Source organism: Bombus affinis, chromosome 13 (genome assembly GCF_024516045.1).
Source record: "Bombus affinis isolate iyBomAffi1 chromosome 13, iyBomAffi1.2, whole genome shotgun sequence".
NCBI classification, from domain to species: domain Eukaryota; kingdom Metazoa; phylum Arthropoda; class Insecta; order Hymenoptera; family Apidae; genus Bombus; species Bombus affinis.
Genome location: NC_066356.1, coordinates 3342085 through 3366318, shown reverse-complemented (window position 1 = coordinate 3366318; position 24234 = coordinate 3342085). Strand labels below are relative to the sequence as shown.

The 24234-nt window shown below is 36.0% G+C and overlaps 1 protein-coding gene across 4 annotated transcripts in view; it reads right to left on the bottom strand.

Annotated features, from left to right (window-relative positions):
- LOC126923699 (alpha-catulin) overlaps positions 1 to 24234 on the bottom strand; it is an 84324-nt gene that overhangs the window by 5296 nt on the left and 54794 nt on the right. For all 4 annotated transcript variants that reach the window (XM_050737407.1, XM_050737410.1, XM_050737409.1 and 1 more), the window contains 7 exons: positions 13576 to 13853; positions 7775 to 8017; positions 4921 to 5184; positions 3997 to 4248; positions 3552 to 3711; positions 3250 to 3368; positions 2785 to 3114 (listed from right to left, as the gene is read on the bottom strand). In XM_050737407.1, coding sequence (XP_050593364.1) covers positions 2785 to 3114; positions 3250 to 3368; positions 3552 to 3711; positions 3997 to 4248; positions 4921 to 5184; positions 7775 to 8017; positions 13576 to 13853 — 1646 coding nt within the window. The remainder of the gene's footprint in view (positions 1 to 2784; positions 3115 to 3249; positions 3369 to 3551; positions 3712 to 3996; positions 4249 to 4920; positions 5185 to 7774; positions 8018 to 13575; positions 13854 to 24234) is intronic.

Genomic DNA, 24234 nt, shown 5'->3' with positions numbered 1-24234 from the left:
TACCTAAAAATTTTTGCACAAAATACAAATTGATTGTATAGGATCGTATAAAAGACGATTCGATTAAATTATTATTTTTGTATTTTCGCTATTTCATTACTAAAGGAAACGACGCGATACGATACGATATAATACGATCCAATTTCTGTTGGAGAATCGTTGAAAAACACCAATTACATTTGCCCTGCGAAATCATCGTTATACATTTGTAGCGAAGTCGAATAAATCTTTAAAGCAATGCCTGATTCTATTTTTTATCGATTGACTAGTATAATAAATACTTTAAAATACGTATATCTTGGATATTTGTAAAAAGATTGCATCTAGTAAAGTTAACAAAAGACATTTTCTATTCGTCCTAATAGAACACAATGCAACAAGTTTGAAAAAAGAACGTGTCTGCTGTTCGAGAACATTAGAGAGTGACTGTGTGAATGACAGTGAATTAGTACAGACCTTGTTGTTTTTGCAAGCTTCTCGAATGACAATTTATTTTGAATCATAATTAAGATCAAGCGATACGCTTTTCTCAAACGATCGCAGCTAAAATGAACTTGAAATAAATAATTAATCAAACGTATTTCTTTTTGAATTTGAGAATTTCTTTCATAGAAAATTATTTCACGTACTCCTTTCGATGATAGAGTCTCGAAAGTGACGAAGAATGAGTGACTTTACGTGTCCTTATGCGAGTAAAATGCGTAGTAGTATTAAGTGACGCGCTTTCAATTAGAAGCAAGTTACATGCGATTAAAATACTTTTTTATACGACTATGTGTCATAGTCGTAAGACTTATCTTCACATGTATTTTAATCTTAATTTTTTGTAGCGAACAAAGTAACAAAGTAATATCGCTCTAACGGGGAGATCCCACGAAAATAGAACAAAATTTCATTTTAGCTGCCATTTAATAATAAAGTGTAAAAAAAGGTCGAATCGGAAGCTGGCAAAAACTGAGACATAATAGTCATGCCCCAGATAGTGGAAGGAGGGGGACCACAATGCACATAGACGTCGTCCACAGACGGAAGCATTCCCGTAGCATCTAAAACACACCTTACTAATCGTACACAAAAAAAGTCGTAAATGTACGTATATAAAATTGGTTTTACCAACAAAATAACGATCATAGTTGATTTGGTGGTATGAGACGTGAGAGATTCAACGGTATGTCTACGTTTCAAAATGAGAATCACAATCCTGCTGCAGAACTTATACATACTTCGTTAATTATCAGAGTCTGAAAAAGTTCTGGCTATTGAACTGATTAATCTAAAGAACTTTTATTTTCTCAGCTGGAGCTTTCTTAACGAACGTAAAAACAAAACACGAAAAATATTATAAATGTAATCGTAGTTACGTACACTTTCAAACAACGAAACTCGAATATACTTGATCATTTCAAATCTCGATTGTATGAAACTTGACATTAAGAAGAATACATATCTACCGATGCGACAATTATCGTATAGCTGTTTTCAATATTAATCCGTAACGGTATAAACACGCGAGCTATAGAAATTATTTTCGATTACCAAATTGGGAACAACGTAATCGTTTGATTGCCTAGCGAAAATTATTTTACCGCCATGTAAGTCACTATGAAAAATGCAACGTCCTTCCTTGTAACGAGAACGAACAAAAGCAATGTATGAGGTACAAATATACTACGTCATTCGAGAAAAACGATTGTTTGGGATAAATCATATCAGGTATCATCGCACGATTTTGCATAGCACAGTACTGTTGCGTATAGTAAAGTAATAGAACAATAAAAAGATAGTGTGTAGTGATGTAAAGAGAAACACGAAAACACTTAACAGCAATTGATGAACAATGAGTTCGCAGAAAAATGAGCGGTATAATGCACGGCAATGAGAACGATTTATACAAGGCGAACGTAATCTCTATTAGCCCAACAAGGGTCTAAAGTAAAGAGAGAAAGAGTTACCTGGATGGAGGCATTCAAAGAGCGAGGGTCAAAAAAGGGTTTCATAATACAAGAATATATATTACAAGGTTAGCGTTTTTGTTGACTTTTGTTTCAAGAAAATATAGAAAGATCAAAATGGTTTTGGGTAACTATATATATATTCGGCCTAGCTAGGAGGGTCGAAAGGGCAGCAAACGTGTTAATTCGAACATGTCTAATGCTAATATCTCACGGCCGAGCTACCCCCAATCCATTTCTAACATTACTCCGTACGTTACATTTTTCCCATCGATTAAAATATTATTTATTCTTGAAAATATCGATCAGACACAAAAAGAGAACTTATACAAACGTATGATACACCGTAAACAAGAAGAGGAATTTGTCTGGATTCGACGTAGCTCTAGCGTAGCAATTACATAAAAATGAAAATCAATTAGCGAAATCGAAGTAAAAATATTTCCAATATAGCGAGGATCAAAAAACTCGGAATCAAGTCCAGTATAGAATCCGTAATAATAATGATGATGATCATGAGAATAATAACAATAATGATAATAGTAAACAGTAATGATAACAAATAATAATAACAATAGTAATAATAATAATAATAACAATAACCACAATAGTAATAAAAATAGTAATAATAACAATAATAATAATAATAATAATAAACAATGATAAAAGAGTATGATTATAAAGTAAGAGTGATGATGTTCGTGTATACGTGTACGTATAGGTGTTTCCTGTACTCATACACGTATATACATAACATCTGAACATCAGACCAATTAAAAAATGTGTATCAGTTTTGTTCTGAATCTACGCTGCCTTAGTAACTGATACATACCTGATAGCTGAATTGTCTCACAACCTTGTACAATCTGTTCGCCTCCTCGGCGAAATACTCAGCTTGGGTGAATAGATCTTGGGTGGTTTTCAACGCCCCTTCACCTCTGGTGAATTGGTACATCGAGAATGCCATCGAGGACATGTTCTTCGCGCGTTTCACGATGTCGTTGTTCTCTTCTAGGGCGCTTCCACTTTCCTGCCATTTCTCTGTTTCCGCATCCATCTCCGAAGTGATCAGCTTCATCTCCAGACCTGCCTTTGCGATCTTAGCCTGCTCCTCGCTGTCCAATTTTACCGGTTTCAGTGGTTTGCTCGTTGTACCGTGTTTCTGAAATAAACAAAGACATTAATCTTATGGGATGCAAATTCGAAATTATAGATATTCAAAAAATATTAAATAATAATAATAATAAACTATATCGAGTCAACGATTCTAAATCATAATATGAACAAATTAACTTACTCCAGGTCGTGGTAAGGACATATAAACTTGTTTTTCAGGTCGGTTTTGATTCAATTCGAGTACGTCTTTCGCCACGGTGGTCACGTCAGTCATAAGCCATTGCCACATGTCGGCAAACACTGAAACACGTATCGGAATGAAATCCAGTATTTTTCTCCATGTCCTAGAGATTCTAGAGAAACGAAAATGACTTTGGATTCAAGGAAGAGTATCTAAATATACGTATCGTTACGGAAAAACAAAGAGTGGAATAGAAATTCCTGAGCGGAATACTAGCGATTAATATGTTACGAGTAATCTACCTTCTAGGTTTTCCTTAGCGATTTTACTGGTAGGATGTCTCGCTAAAGTATATGCCGCTGTCACCACTTGGGGACCGTATATTCTCAGGTTAATTTCGGTAAACTTGGCTGAAACTTGCAACGATTCCGAGAGCGCAACGTGTCTCAGCATTTTGCACACCTATTAATCGATATGTTCGAAAACGTGAATTATCGATCGCTAATGATATCGTTTAGATTTCGATTGCATTTCAGAAAAAGACACTGCCGATGATGAAGATTAAACGAGCTTTACCGATTAGCTGATTTTCAAACACCTTTCATTTTATGTTTAGTATTTGATCTTAAGATCGTAGAAGAGTAAATTTTCTAAAGAAAACTGTAGAAAAGCGAAAGGATTCGAAATCTAAAGTATGAGAATTTTTCAATGAAATATTCGATCTTGACGTCAGAATCGAATACTTACTTCGAGAATGTGTTCAATGTACTCGCGAAATTTTTCGTTGCTTTCTTGAAGAAGATATCTGTCATTGGCCAAAGCGACGTTCCTGATCGTTGAAACAAGTTCCTGACCCGCTTTAGTTACCTGTCCAAGATCGGCCGCTTGTTCCATCGTGGTCGTGCATAGCTGCTGGCGAAGATCCCTGGTGGTACGTAATACTCCCAAGACAGCTTGCTCCATTTCAGAACTTGGAGAACCACTGCCACCTTCGTAATTCTAATACCAGATAATAATAGTAGTAATAGTTTTACTATTTTTCTACTCCTTTGGTATACGTACAATTATGATTTTAGCAAAAGAAATTGTCTCTTTGGAGGCATTCGCGATTTTAATCAAATTCAAACATCATTACTATAAATCCAGCACCGAAGTGTCTTGATACCTTCAGCGGTAGAGTATTCCTTTCTTGATGTATCTTTTTTTTATTCATATGATCGATAGAATGTAAGCGAGCATAAAATATTTCATTTAACGTATCCTAAAGATGGATGGTACGTGTTTAAAGTAATTACTAATTTTACGAGAATATGCGTTGCGATATTTCTCACAGTCAGCGACAAAAAGAAGAGTACTTTCTCTTTCTTTTTAAAGAGGGAATCGCTCGCATGCTTCCTCGTGCCTATTCGCCGGTGGTAGATTCGTAACTGTGATTCAGTTTAGCAGTGTCTTTCGTTCAGATTTATAGCGGAATGTCAGCCATTTTTCGGATTATTTTTCCACGGGAGTGAATTAATGAATGAATTAATTAAACTTTTTTCTTTCTAGGAAATCCACGACCATGACATCATTTTTTCCTTGTACTTTTAGTACTTTAGTAGGTAGATCAAAGAGACTTACAATTGGTATTAAACTTTTAACAAGAGATCTGTTAAAAAAATTGACCCTTACCATACTGTTGCCGATTCGCAGGAGCGTGTTGAGTTCGAGTTGCGCTCGATCGCAAAGCAAAAGGATGTTTTCTCTGTGCTCGTGGCTCGTATATGCGCTATCAGTGAAATCCTGCGTTCTCTCAATAACGGTATCTAACGCGGCGGTGAGAGTCTCTCGACAACCTGGTCCTAGGAGAGTCATTCTTGTGGTTTCAACGAGTCTCTCGAAGTGTTTCAACGCAGAGAATGCCGTGCTACTATCCCAATCCTCCTGCTGTGGACTCTGGAATCAGTCATCGATTCAGTAAAAGATTTTCTCTGTTCTTCCAGTAATATACCATACGTACTATTTTCCGTCTGTGGATTTACGTTAACGATAATTCAATCTTCGACGTACGCTATCGTTCGAAAGTTTTCAGTCTGTTTTAATATTCTTAATATTCAACGTTTCTTTTAATAAACAATTGCTACGCGAGTATGTAAATGTACATTAATACGACGCAAATAACGCGATGTTCGATTAACTTTATTATTACGGTATTTATGTTTGTTTTTTATTCATACGTTTGCGAATGTTGCTTTTAGAAAAACGCCTAAAAAAAGAAAAAACATGCTTCGAGTTTAATTGCGCATGTAACAAACAGTTGCTATATTTACACAGGAGTATGACCTGTATATATGTACTTGCTGTTGCTATGTAGTATCAAGATATCATGCGAAGCTTTAATGACACGCCATACCTAAATATACTCTTGCCCTAAGGTCGGCATAGATACGTGTAGCTGAACCGATTGCACTTAAGCAAGGATAGAGAGCATTCGACTATGTAATATCCCGATGGCGTCGATTAACTATGAATTCTTCTAGATAGCAATTACTTGCACTAGATTCTTGAACGTGACCGAGCACCTCGATCCGCATTTCTTTTCAAAACTTCTCGATTATCGGTCAATCTGGACGTATTATACATTTTTCGCTGATACTTTAAGCTTTCATCCATCCTCTAGTTAGCTCTTTTACGAATATCGTGACTTCCTTCCAGCGGGAAGACGCTTGAAATACGTTAACACACGTATACCGTTTACGCGGTAAAATTGGAATTTTATGGTATTTTCGATGAAGAATGATAGAAGTTTTAGGTAAACCCTTTTATACATCGTGGTAAAACTTGCATAAGAGTTGGTCGGTGCTTTAACACCTTTTTCGGAATCAGCAGGTTTTGGTAAACTATGCTAATGTAGCTCTATCGTTATTGCGCGAGATATGTGTTTGGAGTCATTCATGTGACTTTATTATTTTTATATACAAAAAAGGTTTCTCTTATCGTTTGTTTCTCCTGTATAAAACAATGTTCATCGTATTTTCTGCGGTCAAGGGTTGTCGTATTTATTAGGTCATCCCATAAGTTCGTTCCGTTTTTCGAGCGGTTATATATATGTTAATATTGTTTACATACCTTTCTGTTTCATGAAAAAATGTAATCCCCCTCTCGTTGTACAACTTCTTCCCATTTTTCAAGTGCATTGGTCCCTTATCGCCGTATGTTTATAAATCGACACATGAAATGTATACACTAAAGTCGGCACGAATTTATGGGATGACCTAATACTATCAGCTTAATAGCAGAAAATAAGGTGATCAAAATGAAAAAGGAATTTAACCTTCGACAAAACAATTCCCTATTGTTTTATTGTCCCAATAGGGATGAGAAGATTTGGCCCGCCTTCCATACGTAACTGGCGAGAAATTGAAATTAATGCGCTACCTGCAATTTGGCACGTGCCGAAGAACATATCGCAACGTCATTTACGATATTCACTTCGGCGTCGTTTGCTATGCATGGTTCTTATGTGTGGTACGATATCAATTCGCATCACTGTCAATTCACCGCATTAATTCCATGCTGAAGATGTTCCTTAAACTTCGAAAATGCAACGAATTTCGTTCATGCAAGAGCATATCCGCCGATCCGTCGATGGTGCCGATATATCGGATCATACATGAATTTTGGAATGTTTGTAACTTTCTCCTATTTTATCGAATCCTATAGTTTGAATACGAACGTATTGGGGAAACATTTCTGTAATACGAAATATACGAAGTTGCCGATAGTGATTTGTATTTTGGTAAAAAAGATTTCTTTGAAATGTTATTTAAAAAAAAAAGTAATATTTAAGATTTCTATTTAAGATTTAAGATATTATTCCAAATATCTGCATTAGCTAATACTTCCTTAAAATGAACAAAAACTTCTTCTTTTTCTTCTTCTTCTTCAGAAATGAATTTAAATACGCGACAACCTTAGGAAGAGACTCCTCTGTCCGTCTTTGTACAGATTTCTTCTACTTACGAGAGAAATTTAAGCATGACCATCGTTACTTCAGTTTTTACAATTTCTGGCGAAGATAATAATTATTTCGTTGTTTTATCGCATACTGTAAGATGGCCAAAGTTAGTCAAGGTCTCCAAAATTTTACTCGATCGTATATTATGTGTTAAACATGAGTCAGAATTTGGCAAACGAAAGCTCTTTGGATTCGTTCCAAACTTTCGAATGTATTTCATTATAAATGTTTCTATCTACGTCGTCGTATGTTGTTACATCAAATGTATATTTACGTTTATAGGTGATGAGGTATAACAACATTCGTGGTTTCGTGGTGTCAAAATTCCATGAATATATAATCGCGGTGCAACAAATCTTTGTCGAAACCGTATTAGTGCGAATCTGTATCATATATGCATGCAACGAACCTTGACCTTGCTGTGTGTCAGATTTTTACAAATCTGTACGATCTTTATATGAACGTATTTGCATCTAAATATGTATACCTTTCTCAATAAAAATAATTGTATATTAACTAATTGTTTACCTGGGAATTGGAATAAGACTGCGATTCACTGCAATCTAATACTCCGTCTTTGACCACGTAGTGTATCAAGTCCATAGCTCTTCGCATCTGGCAGAAAACGGTGTCTCTGTTTTCTCTGGCAGATGGACATTCCGGATGCCTTAAGCAAGTTTTACTAGACGTGAGCAACATCATAGTGCTTCTCTCCAAAACTTGGCGAGCCGCAGCCATCTGTGCCCTTCGTCTCTCGTCTTTCAAGTCATTCTGGAATTTTGAAACGTTCCGTCCATTCATTCCTGTTCCACGTGTTGCTATTTACTTTGTATATCCGTAACATCGTGAACGTTATTCATATAATTAATGCGACTTTGTAACATCTAACGAACAAATGTATTTAATAACAATTATTGGTACGATCGTGCTCTGTGACGCCGTGATCTAGTGTTGCCCATTCGTTGATAGTGAATCGAAACAGACATAATCCAAGTGTTCTCTATCTTATTAGTGAAAAAAATTCCAACGCTTCTAATCTCTACCCGAATCATAGCCTCAGCCTCTCGACTAGTTATTCAACTTGAATTAACTAGCTCGATGATAGCCCAAGAATCGCGACCAGGCTCTCTCGAGCAAAACCATAATTGCACCGAGCTACCTCCTTCGTGGCAAAAGAGCATTATATCCATCCGTACTATTGACAACAAAAACACTAAAAAATGTAAACTGAAAACAACTAAAACAAACACAAACGCAAATCAGAACGAACAGTCAATAAGCGGTGTAACCATGTACAATAGATATTCAATACTAGAATCCACAAATGACTCCATGGACGTTGCAGATTCACCAACTAACCAACATATGCAAAAAAATTCCCCTCCCCCACCTATATTCGTTGACGATGTCATCGATATACAAACAATGGTAAAGTCCATTGAGAAAGAAATCAACAATGAGGAATACAAATTAAAAATAAACAATAACCAAGTTAAAATTCTGCCGGCTAATATAGAAAGATAACAAAACTGTTAAAAACCTTGAATGCTAACTTTCACACCTACCAACTTAAACAGGAAAGACCTTTTCGAGTGGTACTACGCAACATCCACCACTCGGCTAACTTAGACGAACTGAAGTTCGAACTTCTTAAACTTGGTCATGAAGTAGTTAACATCAGCAGCATTAGACATAGGATTTTTAAAAACCCGCTATCCCTATTCTTCATCGACTTAAAACAAAAAACCAATAACAAATAAATATATAACATAAACCGATTAATGAACTCGGTAGTAAAAATCGAACCTCCTTTAATAAACAAGGGAGATAGTACAATGCAAAAGATGTCAAAGGTACGGTCACACGCAGAAATACTGCAATCATAATTTCCGCTGCGTCAAATGTGCAGGTACACACCCCACTGATCAGTACACTAAATTACCAGAAACCCCAGCGAAGTGCATCCACAATCAAGGAGACCATCCTGCTAACTACAAAGGTTGCTCAGTCTACAAAACCCTATACATAAATAAGTATCCTAAACTCAAAGCCAAAGAGACAACCAATCAAATGCCCAGTCCTCCAAAATTCATTACTACTTCAATCTCCTATGCCCAAGTAGTACAAGGAAATCAAAATAACCTGAAAATCCATAGGGACCATTCCCAAAATAGTGTTCCCAATCCACAAAACACAGACAACTTCTCTAGACTCGAAAAATTAATCGAAAAACAATCAGAACGAATAAACAACTTACTATCATTATTAACACTCATCATGGATAAATTAATACGCCCCGACGCAAAATAAAACCAAGACGCATAGCTCTTTGGAATGCCAACGGTCTAGCTCAATACAAATTCAAATTAGAACTCTTCCTAAAACAACAGCAAATCGACGTAATGGTCATATCTGAAACCCACTTCACCGACAAAAACTATCTCAAAATAAACGGTTATAACTTCTACCATACCTAATATTCCAGTGGAAAGGCCCACGGCGGCACCGGAATCATTATCAAATCCAGCATTAAGCATTACGAGCTTCTATCATCCCAGAAAGACTACCTACAAGCTACAAACGTAGCAATAGAAGACTGCCACGATACAATTACCACTTCAGCATTATATTACCCTTCCAGACACTCCATTACTAAAGAAGACTTTGATAACTTCCTTGACGCTCCGGGCAATAGATTCATAGCTGGGGGAAACTATAATGTCAAACATACCCAATGGGGCAGCAGACTTGTCACAGTAAGAGGCAAAAATCTCTTGAATAGCATAATCACCAACAATTTCAACTACCTCACCACATATGAACCCACATACTGGCCCACTGACACTAACAAAATACCTGATCTACTTCACTTCTTCATAACTAAAAATATCTCGCCAAGATATGTCCAAATCAACTCCTCGGCAGAACTCTCTTCTAACCATTCCCCCGTTATAGCAAACAATCAGTTCAACAATAATCGAGAATCCAGCTAATGGCTTTATTCATAACCAACCCACCAACTGGCAGGTCTTTAGAGAAGTCTTTAATCATTCACCTTCAGCCTTAATTTCACTAAAAACAAGTGAAGATATCGAAACAGCCACGGAATACTTAAACACGAGCATAATAAACGCTATCCGCTCCCCCACACCTACTAAGACTTCTATCAGCAACCATGAATATCCCCATTACATATTAAAAAAATCGCAGGAAAACGTAGACTAAGAAGAGTATGGCAGACCCATAGAACACCGGATGACAAACGCAAACTAAACAACGCAACTAGGAAGCTAACAAAAATCATCAAAAAATATAAAAATGACTGTATTTAAAAATATCTCGCCAATTTGTTTCCCACAGCTGACTCCAACTATTCAGTATGGAAGGCTTCCAGGAAATTCACACGCCCCCCACAAATAATCCCCCTGATCCGCCGTCCGCAAGGTGGATGGGCGCGTAGCCCTATAGAAAAAGCCAACCTGTTTGCTAAATATCTATATAACGTATTTAAACCCCATTCCCCCAAAATGGCCGCGGTTATCACTGAATACCTGCACTCTCCCTTCCAAATGTCTCCTCCTATTGAATCATTCACTTCTGTAGAAATTATAGAATTAATCCGTCGCCTAAATCCCAGGAAATCACCGGGGCATGACCTAATATGCAATAAAGCAATCAAAGAACTTCTCATGAAAGGGACGTACTCATCACATCAATTTTTAACGCAGTTCTTCGCCTTGAATACTATCCCAAGGCCTGGAAAATATCACTGATTAGTCTCATCCCTAAACCCGGAAAACCAATATTTGAAACTAGCTTCTATCGCTCAATTAGTCTTCTACCTACTTTGTCAAAACTATTCAAGAAGATGTTAACGATTCGACTCCTTCCACTCCTAAAGGATTTGAAAACACTCTCAAATCATCAATTCGGTTTTCCGAAGACAACACTCAACAGTAGAGCAAATCCACCGAATAACACACAATATCAGCCAAAGCCTAGAAAAGAAAAAATATTGCTCAGCGGTATTCCTTGACATTCAACAGGCATTCGACAAAGTATGGCATGAAGGGCTTCTATACAAACTTAAAAAAAAATCCTACCACACACCTACTACCCCATCCTAAAGTCCTACCTAACCAAAAGACAATTCATGGTTAAATACTTAGACGCTGTTACCACAACTTTCCCAATAGAAGCGGGCATACCCCAAGGTAGTGTCCTCGGACCCCTCCTGTTCTCCATCTACACTGCCGATTTACCAATATCAACAGAAATAACTATAGCAACATTTGCTGCTATTAGCTTCCTACGCAGACCCGATAATTGCTTCATCCACTCTCCAGCGATGTCGAGACAGATAGAGACAGATACAGTCGAGACTCTATGGAAAAGTGGTTTCATAAATGGGGCTTCAAAATTAATGAAAACAAATACACTCATGTAACATTCACGCTGCGAAAACAAACCTGCCCTCAGGTCACCATTAACAATATAACAATTCCTAACAAGGACACAGTCAGATACCTGGGAATGACTCTAGACAGGAGATTAACGTGGAAACAACACATTACAGACAAATCGAAGCAACTCAAGGATAAACTTAAAGATTTTATTGGCTCACTGACCGTCGCTCCAACCTAAGCACGCAGAACAAAATTACACTCTATAAGTCCGTAATAAAACCTGTCTGGACCTACGGAATCCAACTATGGGGAACAGCAAGTAATTCCAACATTGAAATACTTCAACGCTTCCAATAGAAAACGCTAAGATCCCTAATAAATGCACTCTGGTATGTCACCAACGAAGCAATACATCGCGACCTCAAGATACCCACAATCAAAAAAGAAATATCAAAATATAGCAATAGATATAGCAAAAGAGTCATCAAACATCGAAACCCCCTAATTACTAAATTACTTAACACGCCGAACCAGATCCGCAGGCTAAAAAGACACTACTCGTTAGACCTAAGCACAAGATTTAACTAGATATTTAGATCAAGTAATATTTACTTATTTATAATAATTATTTATAAATTATACTTATCTATAATAAGTATTAACTTATTATAAATAATTAGCCATGTCACTGCGCCACGCCAGAGAAAATTACTTATAATTCTCAATGCGAGAATTGATAGTAAAATAAAAAGTAAATAAAAAAAGAAAAAAAAATGTTGCGAGAAAGCCTAAGAGCCGACAGGCCGAAAGGGTCGGGAAACTTGAATGGGCCAAGCGGCCCATCAATATATCCTCGATCCTTCAGTCAAATAGTTACTCGGAAGAAGACGTACGTGACCATGATCGTGGGCGGCTACGGAACATGTACGTTGTGGAGGTATGAAAAGACGACAAAGGGATGCTTGAGGGAGAAAGATGATTAATTGTTAGTTGTTAATTGAGAGTTTAGTCGCGAGAAGTTAGTTGTGAGTCGTCAGTTGAATGGAGAGAGTTGAGTGGAGAGGGTTGAGTCGGGGGAGAGTTGAGATTAATCATTAGTTGCCGAGTTGTTATGAGTTGTTGATTGTTAGTTGTGAGTTGTGAATTATCAATTTAGTTGTCTTAGTTATATCACATTACTGCATTAAGTTCACGTTAAATAACCATCGTTTCCTGTTTCAAGCACTGTATATAGATCCATCTATCAATAAACTTATCATATAGGATCATGATTCACATTATGATCATGATAGGATGATAGATATGACATGTAATGAATTTCGCTATTATTGTAATTAAAAGAAACATGTACCGGAAATTAAAATTTTTAGATTTAATCGATATAAGCAAATATATATATATATATATATTATAATATAGATATATATATCCATTATATTTATTATATATATAATAAATATTTTATATTATATTTATTTATATATATATATCATATTTTATATATATATAATAAATATAATAGATAATTTATTGACAATTCGACACCTTAGGGTGGCTGAAAGATTACAGAAAGTAGCGAAAGATATTCTCGGAATACTAATTATAAAACTGTCAAGAACATGATTCACGGCAAACGAGGCAAATAAATAAGGGTTAATGTAGTAACGATCAATGTCGTCCTGTCTCATAATCGTGCATCCTGTTTAACGTGACTAACTCAGGAATATTACACATCTTAAAACGAGCCTTCAAGCATTTATTGATAACAAAACAAAGAAGAAGAATTCTTATCGTATCCATTCCATGAAATACTATCCGATGGAAGCAAACGCGATAGCAAGATTAGAAAAACTTTTCTAACACAGATATTAATTAGATATAATTTATACATCGTATAAAGTTACGATCAAGATAATTACTTACTTGACGATCACCTGTTAAGTGTGCTAATTCCACCATCTCCGCCCCGAACTGGCTAAACGCCTTCACAAATTCGGTAAAGTTTGAAACACTTTCGAGACGGCCAAGACTACGAGCCACTTTCTTCTTTGCAAGAAGAAGTTGTTTGACCACGACGATGTCAGCCAGAAGGAGGACCTTGGTTACAGAACCAAGAAGGCATCTTGCAGCTCTGACAACAGACCCTCGGTCAGCTAAACTGTCCTCTGTGGCGCACTCGCATAATTTTTCGATCGCCGAGCCTGCAAATTAAATTACTTCCTTCGTTGAATTTATTCTGCAATTATAATTACCGCTTATTATTTTTTGAGTATATAAATTAATAAATTTTTTACATATTTGCACTTTATACTATTTTTCTATTCGATTTTCTTTTAAATTAATAACATTATACTTAATACACTTTAGATTTTTGTTAATTTAGGATAATGATATCACGATACAATCATATTTAATAAAATTCGAAGAATACATTTTTTTATCTTTTTTTTTATCTTTTTTATTTTTTTATCTTATTTTTTATCGCGAAAGATAACGTTAATATAATAGATTTAAATCTATTCTGAAAATCGAAGAAGACCGCAGAGATGAAATGCCTAGGTTTACGCAATAGATATAGCTGTTATTATATATATTAATACGTGTTTGTCGCATATAAAGATGTCTAAAATCAGAGTGGCATAATTATGCACAATTAATCACTTATTCATCAAGCTCTTTTCTTTCAATAACGTAATTATACAATTAATTACAACTTCAAGCGTTCTATCCATATTTTATATAACTATGAACCTGATTTTAGTTTTAACAACTTTGTTATCGGTATAATTGCGAATATTCAATTTTTTAAAATGATGAACATAACGATGTGAATTACGAAGGGCGAGTGAAACTGGAATTGAACATTTAATCGAGCATCTATGATGCAATCGCATCGAATACAAAGTACAAGGTTAAGATTTGTAAGGATTGTATCTACATGTTCTCGGATATATACGTAGGATGTTCTATGTAAATCAATCTCTTGCACGCGCACACATTATACCTACGATTTCAAGTCGTTTGGCTGTTGCTACTATACAGTTAGCCGCTGATATCATCGGCCTCCGACAATCGAATTTCCTTTCATCTAACACGATGAATATTTATTATCTTGTAGAACGTGTTCAACGTGTGACGAAGAATATCGATTACATTTGCTTTTCTCATTTTTCACTCGAAAGATAAACTGAACGTCGGCTGCTATAATTGAAACTTCGAATTTTGTTCTTTAATTCCTTACCGTATATTTCTATGTCTGCCGCGTGTCCATTTTCATTATGTCGGCAACCAAATAGTTAATTTTTCAACTAAAATTTTGCAGATCCAATGACCACTATATACGGCAACAGTCGGGTCTTTTTCTGAAGATTATGCAGTCAATTTGTATTATGTAGTAGATTTTTTTTTACCGAAACCCAGTTATCACAAATATATCGCGGAATATGCAAAACGATTAATCGCAAAATTTTACGGCTATAACATTTATAATCAAGTGCTTTTAATTATCTGCCAGACGCGTCGGTGTCTGTAATTTCCTGTAAAAGCAACATAGCATGACCAACTTTATTCTTCTCACGAGAGAAACGAGATTTCTCAATTTAAGCTGATGTCGTGATATATCCCTTGCCCGCGTTATTTCTACCCACAGCTTCCCTGCTTTCCAATTAACATTGTAAGAAACATAACTACAAGTTTACGATCGTTAAATTGTTTTTCTTTAATGTTAACTTTCATCGGTAATAAATCGTGTGCATTTCATGTTCTTTAATGCGAATTATGAAGCTTGCGCTTTTTCTTTTTTCCTTTCAAATCTGATGCATTTTGGTGTTCTAAAATAGTTTTTAGTTTCTTTTAAAATTTGTGTGTAGAGATGTTGATTCTTGATGAAATGATATGCAAATTATAGCTATATAGCTATATAGACTATTACGATATAGCGTATGACGTTATGTAGTATTACGATATAACGTATAACGTTATATGATATAACGATATAACGTATGACGTTATGTAGTATTACGATATAACGTATAAAGTTATATACTATATCGATATAACGTATAACGTTATATACGATAACGATATAACGTATAATGTTATACACTATAACGATATAACGTATAACGTTATATACTACTACGATATAACGTATGACGTTATGTAGTATTACGATATAACGTATAACGTTATGTAGTATTACGATATAACGTATAACGTTATGTAGTATTACGATATAACGTATAACGATATATACTATTACTATATATCGTATAACGTTATATACTATAACGATATAACGTATAATGTTATGTAGTATTACGATATAACGTAAAACGTTATGTAGTATTACGATATAACGTATAACGTTATATGCTATACCGATATAACGTATAATGTTATATACTATTACGATATAACGTATGACGTTATGTAGTATTACGATATAACGTAAAACGTTATGTAGTATTACGATATAACATATAACGATATATACTATTACTATATATCGTATAACGTTATATACTATAACGATATATACTATATCTATTATCTTATATCTACTATAACGTTATATACTATAACGTTATATGCTATTACGATATAACGTATGACGTTATGTAGTATTACGATATAACGTATAACGTTATATACGATAACGACATAACATATATCGTAACATATATCGTTACAGGCGTGTTCAACTTTGGTTATAAATAAATTCCAAAGTCATATCTACACGACACGAGAACGACATAAATTCTCTGATTTTGGTCTGAGATAGAATCTCGATTCTAAAGATACGAATTCTGAAATCCACTTTATAAATCTCCATATAATTTCTTTCAGTCTTCTATTTATCTATTTCGTCCATGTACAATTTTATATGTGTTACCGCTTTTTAATTTCTTCAGGCATCGTTTTATTAAGACCGCTAAAAATTAAAACATTTAAGAAAAATATACGCGCTTATAAAGATTGTATTTGTCTGAAGTATATCTTATCTTTGATCGTGTTTCGATCAGAAAAGAAGTATTACCTAAAAGTACAAATATATGTAACTCAAGGTATTCTCCGAGTGGTTAATATATTAATATAAATGATATATAATAATTAATAATATATAATTATATATACATATGTACATACATTTGACAAATATTCTAGATAACGTCAAATATATAGCAACTTCTTTATAAATATTCTCTGAGGAAATTTACTTCGTAAACTATTTGAAATTTAATTTCTTTCGCTTTCTAACATCGTAAACCAGTTGCGAATCTTTTGAATGTGTACTGCTATACAGTATTGATCGATATTCCACGCAAATATATATAATAATACAATTTTTAATTAATCTCATGTTCCATCAATGTGACCTAGTTGCAACGAACGATTATCGTGGATATTTAATCGCCGATTGTATTAACGACTAATCAATTATCAAATCGTCGATTAGATGAACGTTTCGCTGTTAAAAATTTCTTCGTGAAGTTAATATTTAGATCTGTTCTTAATCCTAGTATCAATCGGCTTTAATCGTTAATAACATTCGCTTAATATAGTATAAACATAGTATGCGAATAAAACAGGACGTTGATTGCATTTCGATCAGAAACCAATGACAGACGATTAATATTTTGAAACAACAATTTATTGCGTAACATGTTGAAAAATGAAAATAGAAAAAATACTTTATGACAGGATTAATGGTTTGATGATAAAGAAAAACGCGTAATAGTTGTTCTTATGAAACAAAGTTCAATTTTTATTTTATTAAAGAGTCATCGCAGAAACTATGTCATTTTAATATCGGAATACATACTTTTTTCGAATCTTCCTCTTTAATTAGAAAATTGTATCTTTTTGTCTCTCTTTTTATTTTCCATGGCCGCTTTTCGCTTACGGTTCACTGCAAAGTAGCGCAAAGTTTCACGTTTCACGGACGCCGAAGTTAGGATCGTTGATACGGCCATAAATTTTCACCCCTAGTCAATGTCGACAAAAATAAAGTTTGAAGATGTGTCAGTTCAGTTGAGAGGAACAGGAACCATCTACCATAGCATACAAAACTTTTATAGGGTGTAACGTTTCTAATAGAATTCGTCTCGTGCTACAGTTTTGCCTCGTTATTTATCGCGCTCGATATACTTTTGTTGGCTTATGATATTATTCGCGTCGACTTATACTTCTTTTTTATATTGATGAAAAAGTCTGTTACTACTTTCGTATAATATAAAAGTTATCCCAAAGTTCTCTGTTTACTCCGTAATCGAGAACATTACAGTTATTATAGATTCTTTTAAATCTGTGAAATAGAAAAATCCGTGCAAGCATATTTTTAATAAGGAAGAGATTCGTATCTGAATTTCCACGTTTTATCATTAGACTATCGATCGACAGTCACATAAAAACATCTTTTGGTTTATATTGTCGAAGGTGTTTAACGAAGCGTTAGCAGACAGCGTTTTTATACTTGACCATTTTATCCAGCACTCGAAAGCACGAGCAGCAAACGAAGTAGAAGACTAGATATGCTGTTGAATCGCCGGCTAAATCTATCTTGTTGTCTCCCCTCGACATTTTTCGTTATCTATGATTAAATCCTAATTCGATCGTGCTCGATTTTCACAAAATCATTTCATCTTTTAAACTATGAAGATCTTGAAATTTTATATGTATTGTTTCTTAAACTTTAAATTTGTGAATATATGTATACCTAACATTATCTAATGTATACAGGATGAGTCACCTAAGAGTTTAAGCTGAAATACTTTTGATACTACTAATTATATCGAAAAATGTTTCAGATAAAAGTTGAATGGCATATTCTGATGTTATTAGTTTTACAGTAGGTGTGTGCGTGAAGATCACGTGAAGGTTAACTTTGTTTTTTTAAGTGAAGTCATATATTTTTTAATACATATTTATCGATGCAGCTCGAAATTCTCTATAAAAAACTGTTGATCTATTTATATCGAAAAACTATTAGTTTATCAGATATTCTAACTTTTATTTCGCAAAACTTAACGTATGGAAGGCAAGGAGAACAAATACAAAAGTGGTGCCTCGTGTCTTTCCATATCTTTCATGCGATAAATTTTACAAGATAAAAGTTAGAATATCCGGTAAAATAATAGTTCGTTGACATAAATAGATCAATAATTTTTTATAGAGAATCTCGAAGTGCACCAATTAAAACAACTTAAGCCCACTTAAAACAACAAAGTTAACCTTCACGATATTTTTCTTATTTACGCTTATAGTTTTATACCCGACACAGTTTGCCCGGAAGATATCGCGACATTCCATAATGTATCGTATTTTTTTGTTACATATTCGTTTCGTTCAAATTTAGCGCGACGTTATTAAAAAAATTTGACGATTCGTTGCGCGAAATGTTTCACCGTTTATACTCTGACAGTAACCTAGAAGAGATGACTTCGCGTAACGTAATCAGTTCAGCTGCCTTGATAGAGAAACCTTAGGACGCTTTATGCAGATCGAAAATCAAGTACGCCATGCAATCCCCCTTGACCCAATTTAACAATCGCACAAGTGCATTGCATTGTTCCGATTCGATATCGTTCGTACTATTTTCTATCGTATCTTGCGAATGAGCACATTGTTCGACGGAAGGGAAAGCTTGCGCATACCGCAACCAATGTATCAATCTAAAGTGCCTACACCATCCTATGTACATACATATTTTTTACGTATACTCGTCCCACTAGTTTCCAATTGGACTACGTTCCAATGTTAACGAATTTCGATATGTAATCGATACAGTTGGAAAAATTTACCTTCGTTGCTCCCTTTCCGCGTACATTCTATTTCGATTTTATCTACTTTATCGATTTTATTACAAAAAATTAACGCTTTTAACGATCATGTATGTAGGAGTAGGACGAATTCAGTGTACAAATAAATATTAATTCCTAGTATCTGTTCATCGTCGGTCTCGAAGAGCGACGAGACAACGTTTGAATATTCGATTTATCGAGCGATCGATTCGTATGAACTCGTGTGAATTGAATTTGATGTCGCATCGAGAATTAAAAAATGTATATACATGTCGGAGATGGAAGGACACCGGAGCCTTCCCTTTGGAACTTTGGGAGAACTCCTTAATACTATAATCTAGATTCTAATCATAGCCGTAATTAAGCAATTGCCATCATTCAATCCGATTGTATTTGTTCAAGATTTGTGATAATGAGTTTAGGCTCGAGGCGACAACCAGTCGCCGAACGTAGCCGCGGTCAAGGGATGAACGTTTTGTCTAACAAAGGCATGGAGTAATTCTATAACTCTCCTTAAAAGAAATACTTGGGACGGGGCACGACGGTAAACATTTCAACGATTTCTGTCCCGTGGCTCGCCACACGTAGACCCTATTCTTCGGGTAAGATGATTACCAGACGTCGAAGCATCTCCACAGTACATGTTCAGCTAGCTTGAGGACCCGTTATGAATCTTAAGATTTAGTTAACTAAAGTCCTTCAAACAGACAAACAGTCCTCGTTCCAATTACGAGAAGATAGGAGAAATCTATTTTTCCACGAACGACGCTTCTTGCTAGCAACTTTCCCTCAAGGGCGGCTAGCATCCTTTTCTAATCACCAACATGGAAATTGACCAGTTAACAGTAACGTCAATTTCCCTCACCCTCTGAACGAAGGCTTTTCTCCACGAATCCGATGATCTCGTGCCCTTAGACACACCCATCATAGTTTTCCTCGACAGCGTCACCTTGACGGAGACTCGGTACTCTCTCGTACCGAAACGAAGTATCGTTCTTACACGCAGTGATTACTCCACGTTTTAACATTGAGTACAACTTAGACGTTGACGAAAAGTAAAGTTCGCTATCCCGTTGACCGCGGAATCGTTACTGAACCTAGGATCATTGTCATTAGCTTCTCGAGTATCTAATTATCACGATTACTTGTCAAATTCTGTAATAATCATATTTGCACTAATAAATATCTCCTCTATTGCATAACGACAACGTCTAATCCAAATGAAGATTCGTTTCACGCCCCTAACCCTAATCATAATGTGAACCTGATATACATATATAGATTTCAGTTCCGCCTGTGCAGGCGACCTAAACGGACGTGCGAAACAGTGCTCCAGTGAAAGTGCGGCAAGAGAGAAGAGAAAGCGGCAAAGTAAACGTCCATCGACAAAACGTGAAACCGTGCAGATTCCACCAATAAAAATAATTAATTAGGAGAAACATATTTTATAAATAGAGCTACAGACTCTACATATTCAGAAAAAAAGGCCGATAACATGGAAATATCACAAGCCAATGACGGGGATAACGAACCAACACACCACGAAGAAAGCTGAACGGTGGCAATTTCCAGCAAAAAACGCAAAGTAACCCCGTTCGCAAGCAGGAGGAAAACCGAAACACTAGAAAAAGAACAATGGCTTCAGGATATCAAACTGCATAAATCATTTAGCGCACTGCCAGAAGAGACAGCAACGGACCCAACGGAAAGTCCGACAAACCGCATTCCTAAACCACCACCAATATACATAGATGCGAAAATAATTGACCCCCTCATTGAACTGCTAAACAACACTGCAGGGAAAGATAACTATGTATCAAACAGATAAAAATAGACCAGGTGAAAGTGCAAACCAACACCCCAGACACATTCAGAAAAGTGACAAGATCACTAAAGGATAAAAATGCAGCGTATCACACCTACCAGCTCAAATCCGACAAAAGCTACAAAGCAGTAATCAGGGGATTACACCCAAAAACAAATGCCGACAAAATAAGCGATGAACTAGCAAAAATCGGACACCAGGTAAGGTCAATAAACAACATTAACAAGTATAATACCAAACAACCAGTACCGCTATTTCTAGTCGAACTAGAACCTAGAAACAATAACAAAAACATATACGATATAGAAAAATTACTAAACACAATAGTAAAAGTGGAGCCACCTAGACATAAAAAAGATATCCCACAGTGCATAAGGTGTCAGCAATACGGCCACACAAAAAACTATTGCAATAGAACCCCGGCATGCGTTAAATGCGCAAAAAATAATCTAACGATACACTGCCCATCCACGGGATAAATAGAGGAAGTTAGATGCTATAACTGCAACGGAAAACACCCAGCCAGTTATAAAGGTTGTGAAGCTAGGAAGCAATTACAACGCAAACTGTTCCCGCCTCTACGAAACAGGACATACACTAACAGTTCAACAGGACAGCACAAAACTCGAAACAATACCAAATACAGAACACGCAATACACACTAAACACATCAGCACCAACACCTTTGGTAGTCGAAGCTACGCGCAAGTAACCAGCCAATCGACACACTCAGACAACCAATATCACAACAATAGTAACAACGACACTACAGAAATCAAAGAACTTCTCAAACAATCCATCAAGAACACCGAAATGCTAACCAGAATGATAAGCGAACAAAACGTAGTACTTAGACAGCAAACTCAACAAATCACAGTCATGCTACAACTGCTTGCAAACGCGCTAAGCAAAAAATAAAAACGGACACGTTAAAAATAGCAGCCTGGAACTCAAACGGCCTACAACAACGGGCCCTTGAAATTAAAACATTCATATACAATAACAATATCGACATACAACTTGTCTCAGAAACACACTTCACTACAAAAAGCTACATGAAAATACCATATTACACCATATATGATACCAAACACCCCTCAGGAAAAGCGCACAGAGGGACAGCAGTGATAGTCAGAAACGATATCATACATTATCTACACAGCCAAGTTAATAAGGAATATCTACAAGCAACCACCGTCACAGTTCAAACTAGCAGCAACTACTTCCAGTTGTCAGCAGTATATGTGCCTCCACGACACAAAATAACATCACAAATGTGGGAAGAATACTTCCAGCACCTAGGGGACAAGTACATCGCAGCGGGAGACTACAACTCAAAGCACACGCTATGGGGATCAAGAAACACTACACCTCGAGGCAGAACACTGGAAAAGTACATTAGAAATAATAATCTCAATACATTATCCACAGGAACACCGACATACTGGCCGACTGACCTGAACAAAAAACCAGATCTTCTGGACTTTGCAGTTACAAGGGGACTAAACACAAGCAAACTAAAAATAACACCCAACCTCGAGCTTAGCTCCAATCATACACCCATAATAATTGAGTACAGAAACAAACCAATACTTTATAGCAAACCAGAAACATTATGCAATAAAATCACCAAATGGCAAACTTTCAAAGAAATAATAGAAAGCAAAATAAACTGCAACATCCCGTTGAAAACTCCTGAACACATAGAACAGGCAGTAGCAACATTGACAGCAACTATCCAAGAAGCAGCAAGAACAACCACTACACCCGAATCAACCAGCAGACAAACAATAACAATTCCGCAAGAAATACCCGACAAAATTAGAGAAAAAAGAAAAGCGAAAGCAAAATGGCAAAAATACAGAACTCGAGAAAACAAAAAACACCTAAACAAACTTGCAAAGGAAATAAAAAACAAAATAAAAGAGCACAACAATAACGAATTCGCAAAGTTCATAGGGACACTCTCTACACACGAGAACTCCAACTACTCCCTATGGAAAGATATGAAAAAAATAAAGAAGCCAATAATACCCGTCCCAGCAATCAGAAAAGCAGATAACACATGGGCAAGAAACAACGAAGAACAAGCTGAAGAATTCTCCAACCACCTCTGCAACACATTCACACCACATATTATCAACAACAGCAACCTCAAAAGTCATACGGAGGAGGATGCGCAAACCACTATTATCACAACCGACAAGGAATACACCATACCTAAAACAACAGCACAAGAAGTTAGAAACATAATCGATAAAACAAAAAACAACAAAGCACCAGAAATCGGCCTAATCAATGGTAAAATCTTGAAAAATCTTCCGCCAAAAGCGATAAGACTAATGTAGTACCGGGGCCAGAAGGCCTAAGGTATCGGCCGAACTGTAAACAATGTACCGTTGGGTCCTTTAAGTGGACAGTTTACGTGAAAAGGCTGCGTGACCTTGATCACGGGGGTTTCGGGATACCTGTTCCGAAGAACGGGAAAAGGTAGAGCGGGCAGAGCGTGGAGAGCGGGCAGAGCGTGTAGAGCGAGGAGAGCGTGTAGAGCGAGCAGAGCGGGGAGAGTGTGGAGAGCGTGCAGAGCGTGTGGAGTGTGCGGAGTGGACAGAGTTTGGATTGGGAAGCAGAAAGCTGCATGCGAGAATAGAACGTAGAACAGCATTGTAATCATTTCGTTGCTCTTAATAATATATATTAAATCAAAACATCATCACTTGTCCTTTCTCTCTAAGACCCATTTGGATACTACACTAATGACAATAATATTCAATGCAATTCTAAGAATTCAATACTTCCCCAAACCATGGAAATTACCACATATCAAAATGTTACATAAACCAGGCAAAGATCCGCACCAAACTGCGTCTTACAGACCAATATCACTGCTTCCAGTATTTTCCAAAATACTGGAAAAAATAATATATTGCCGGATAAAAACAATAATAGAGACAA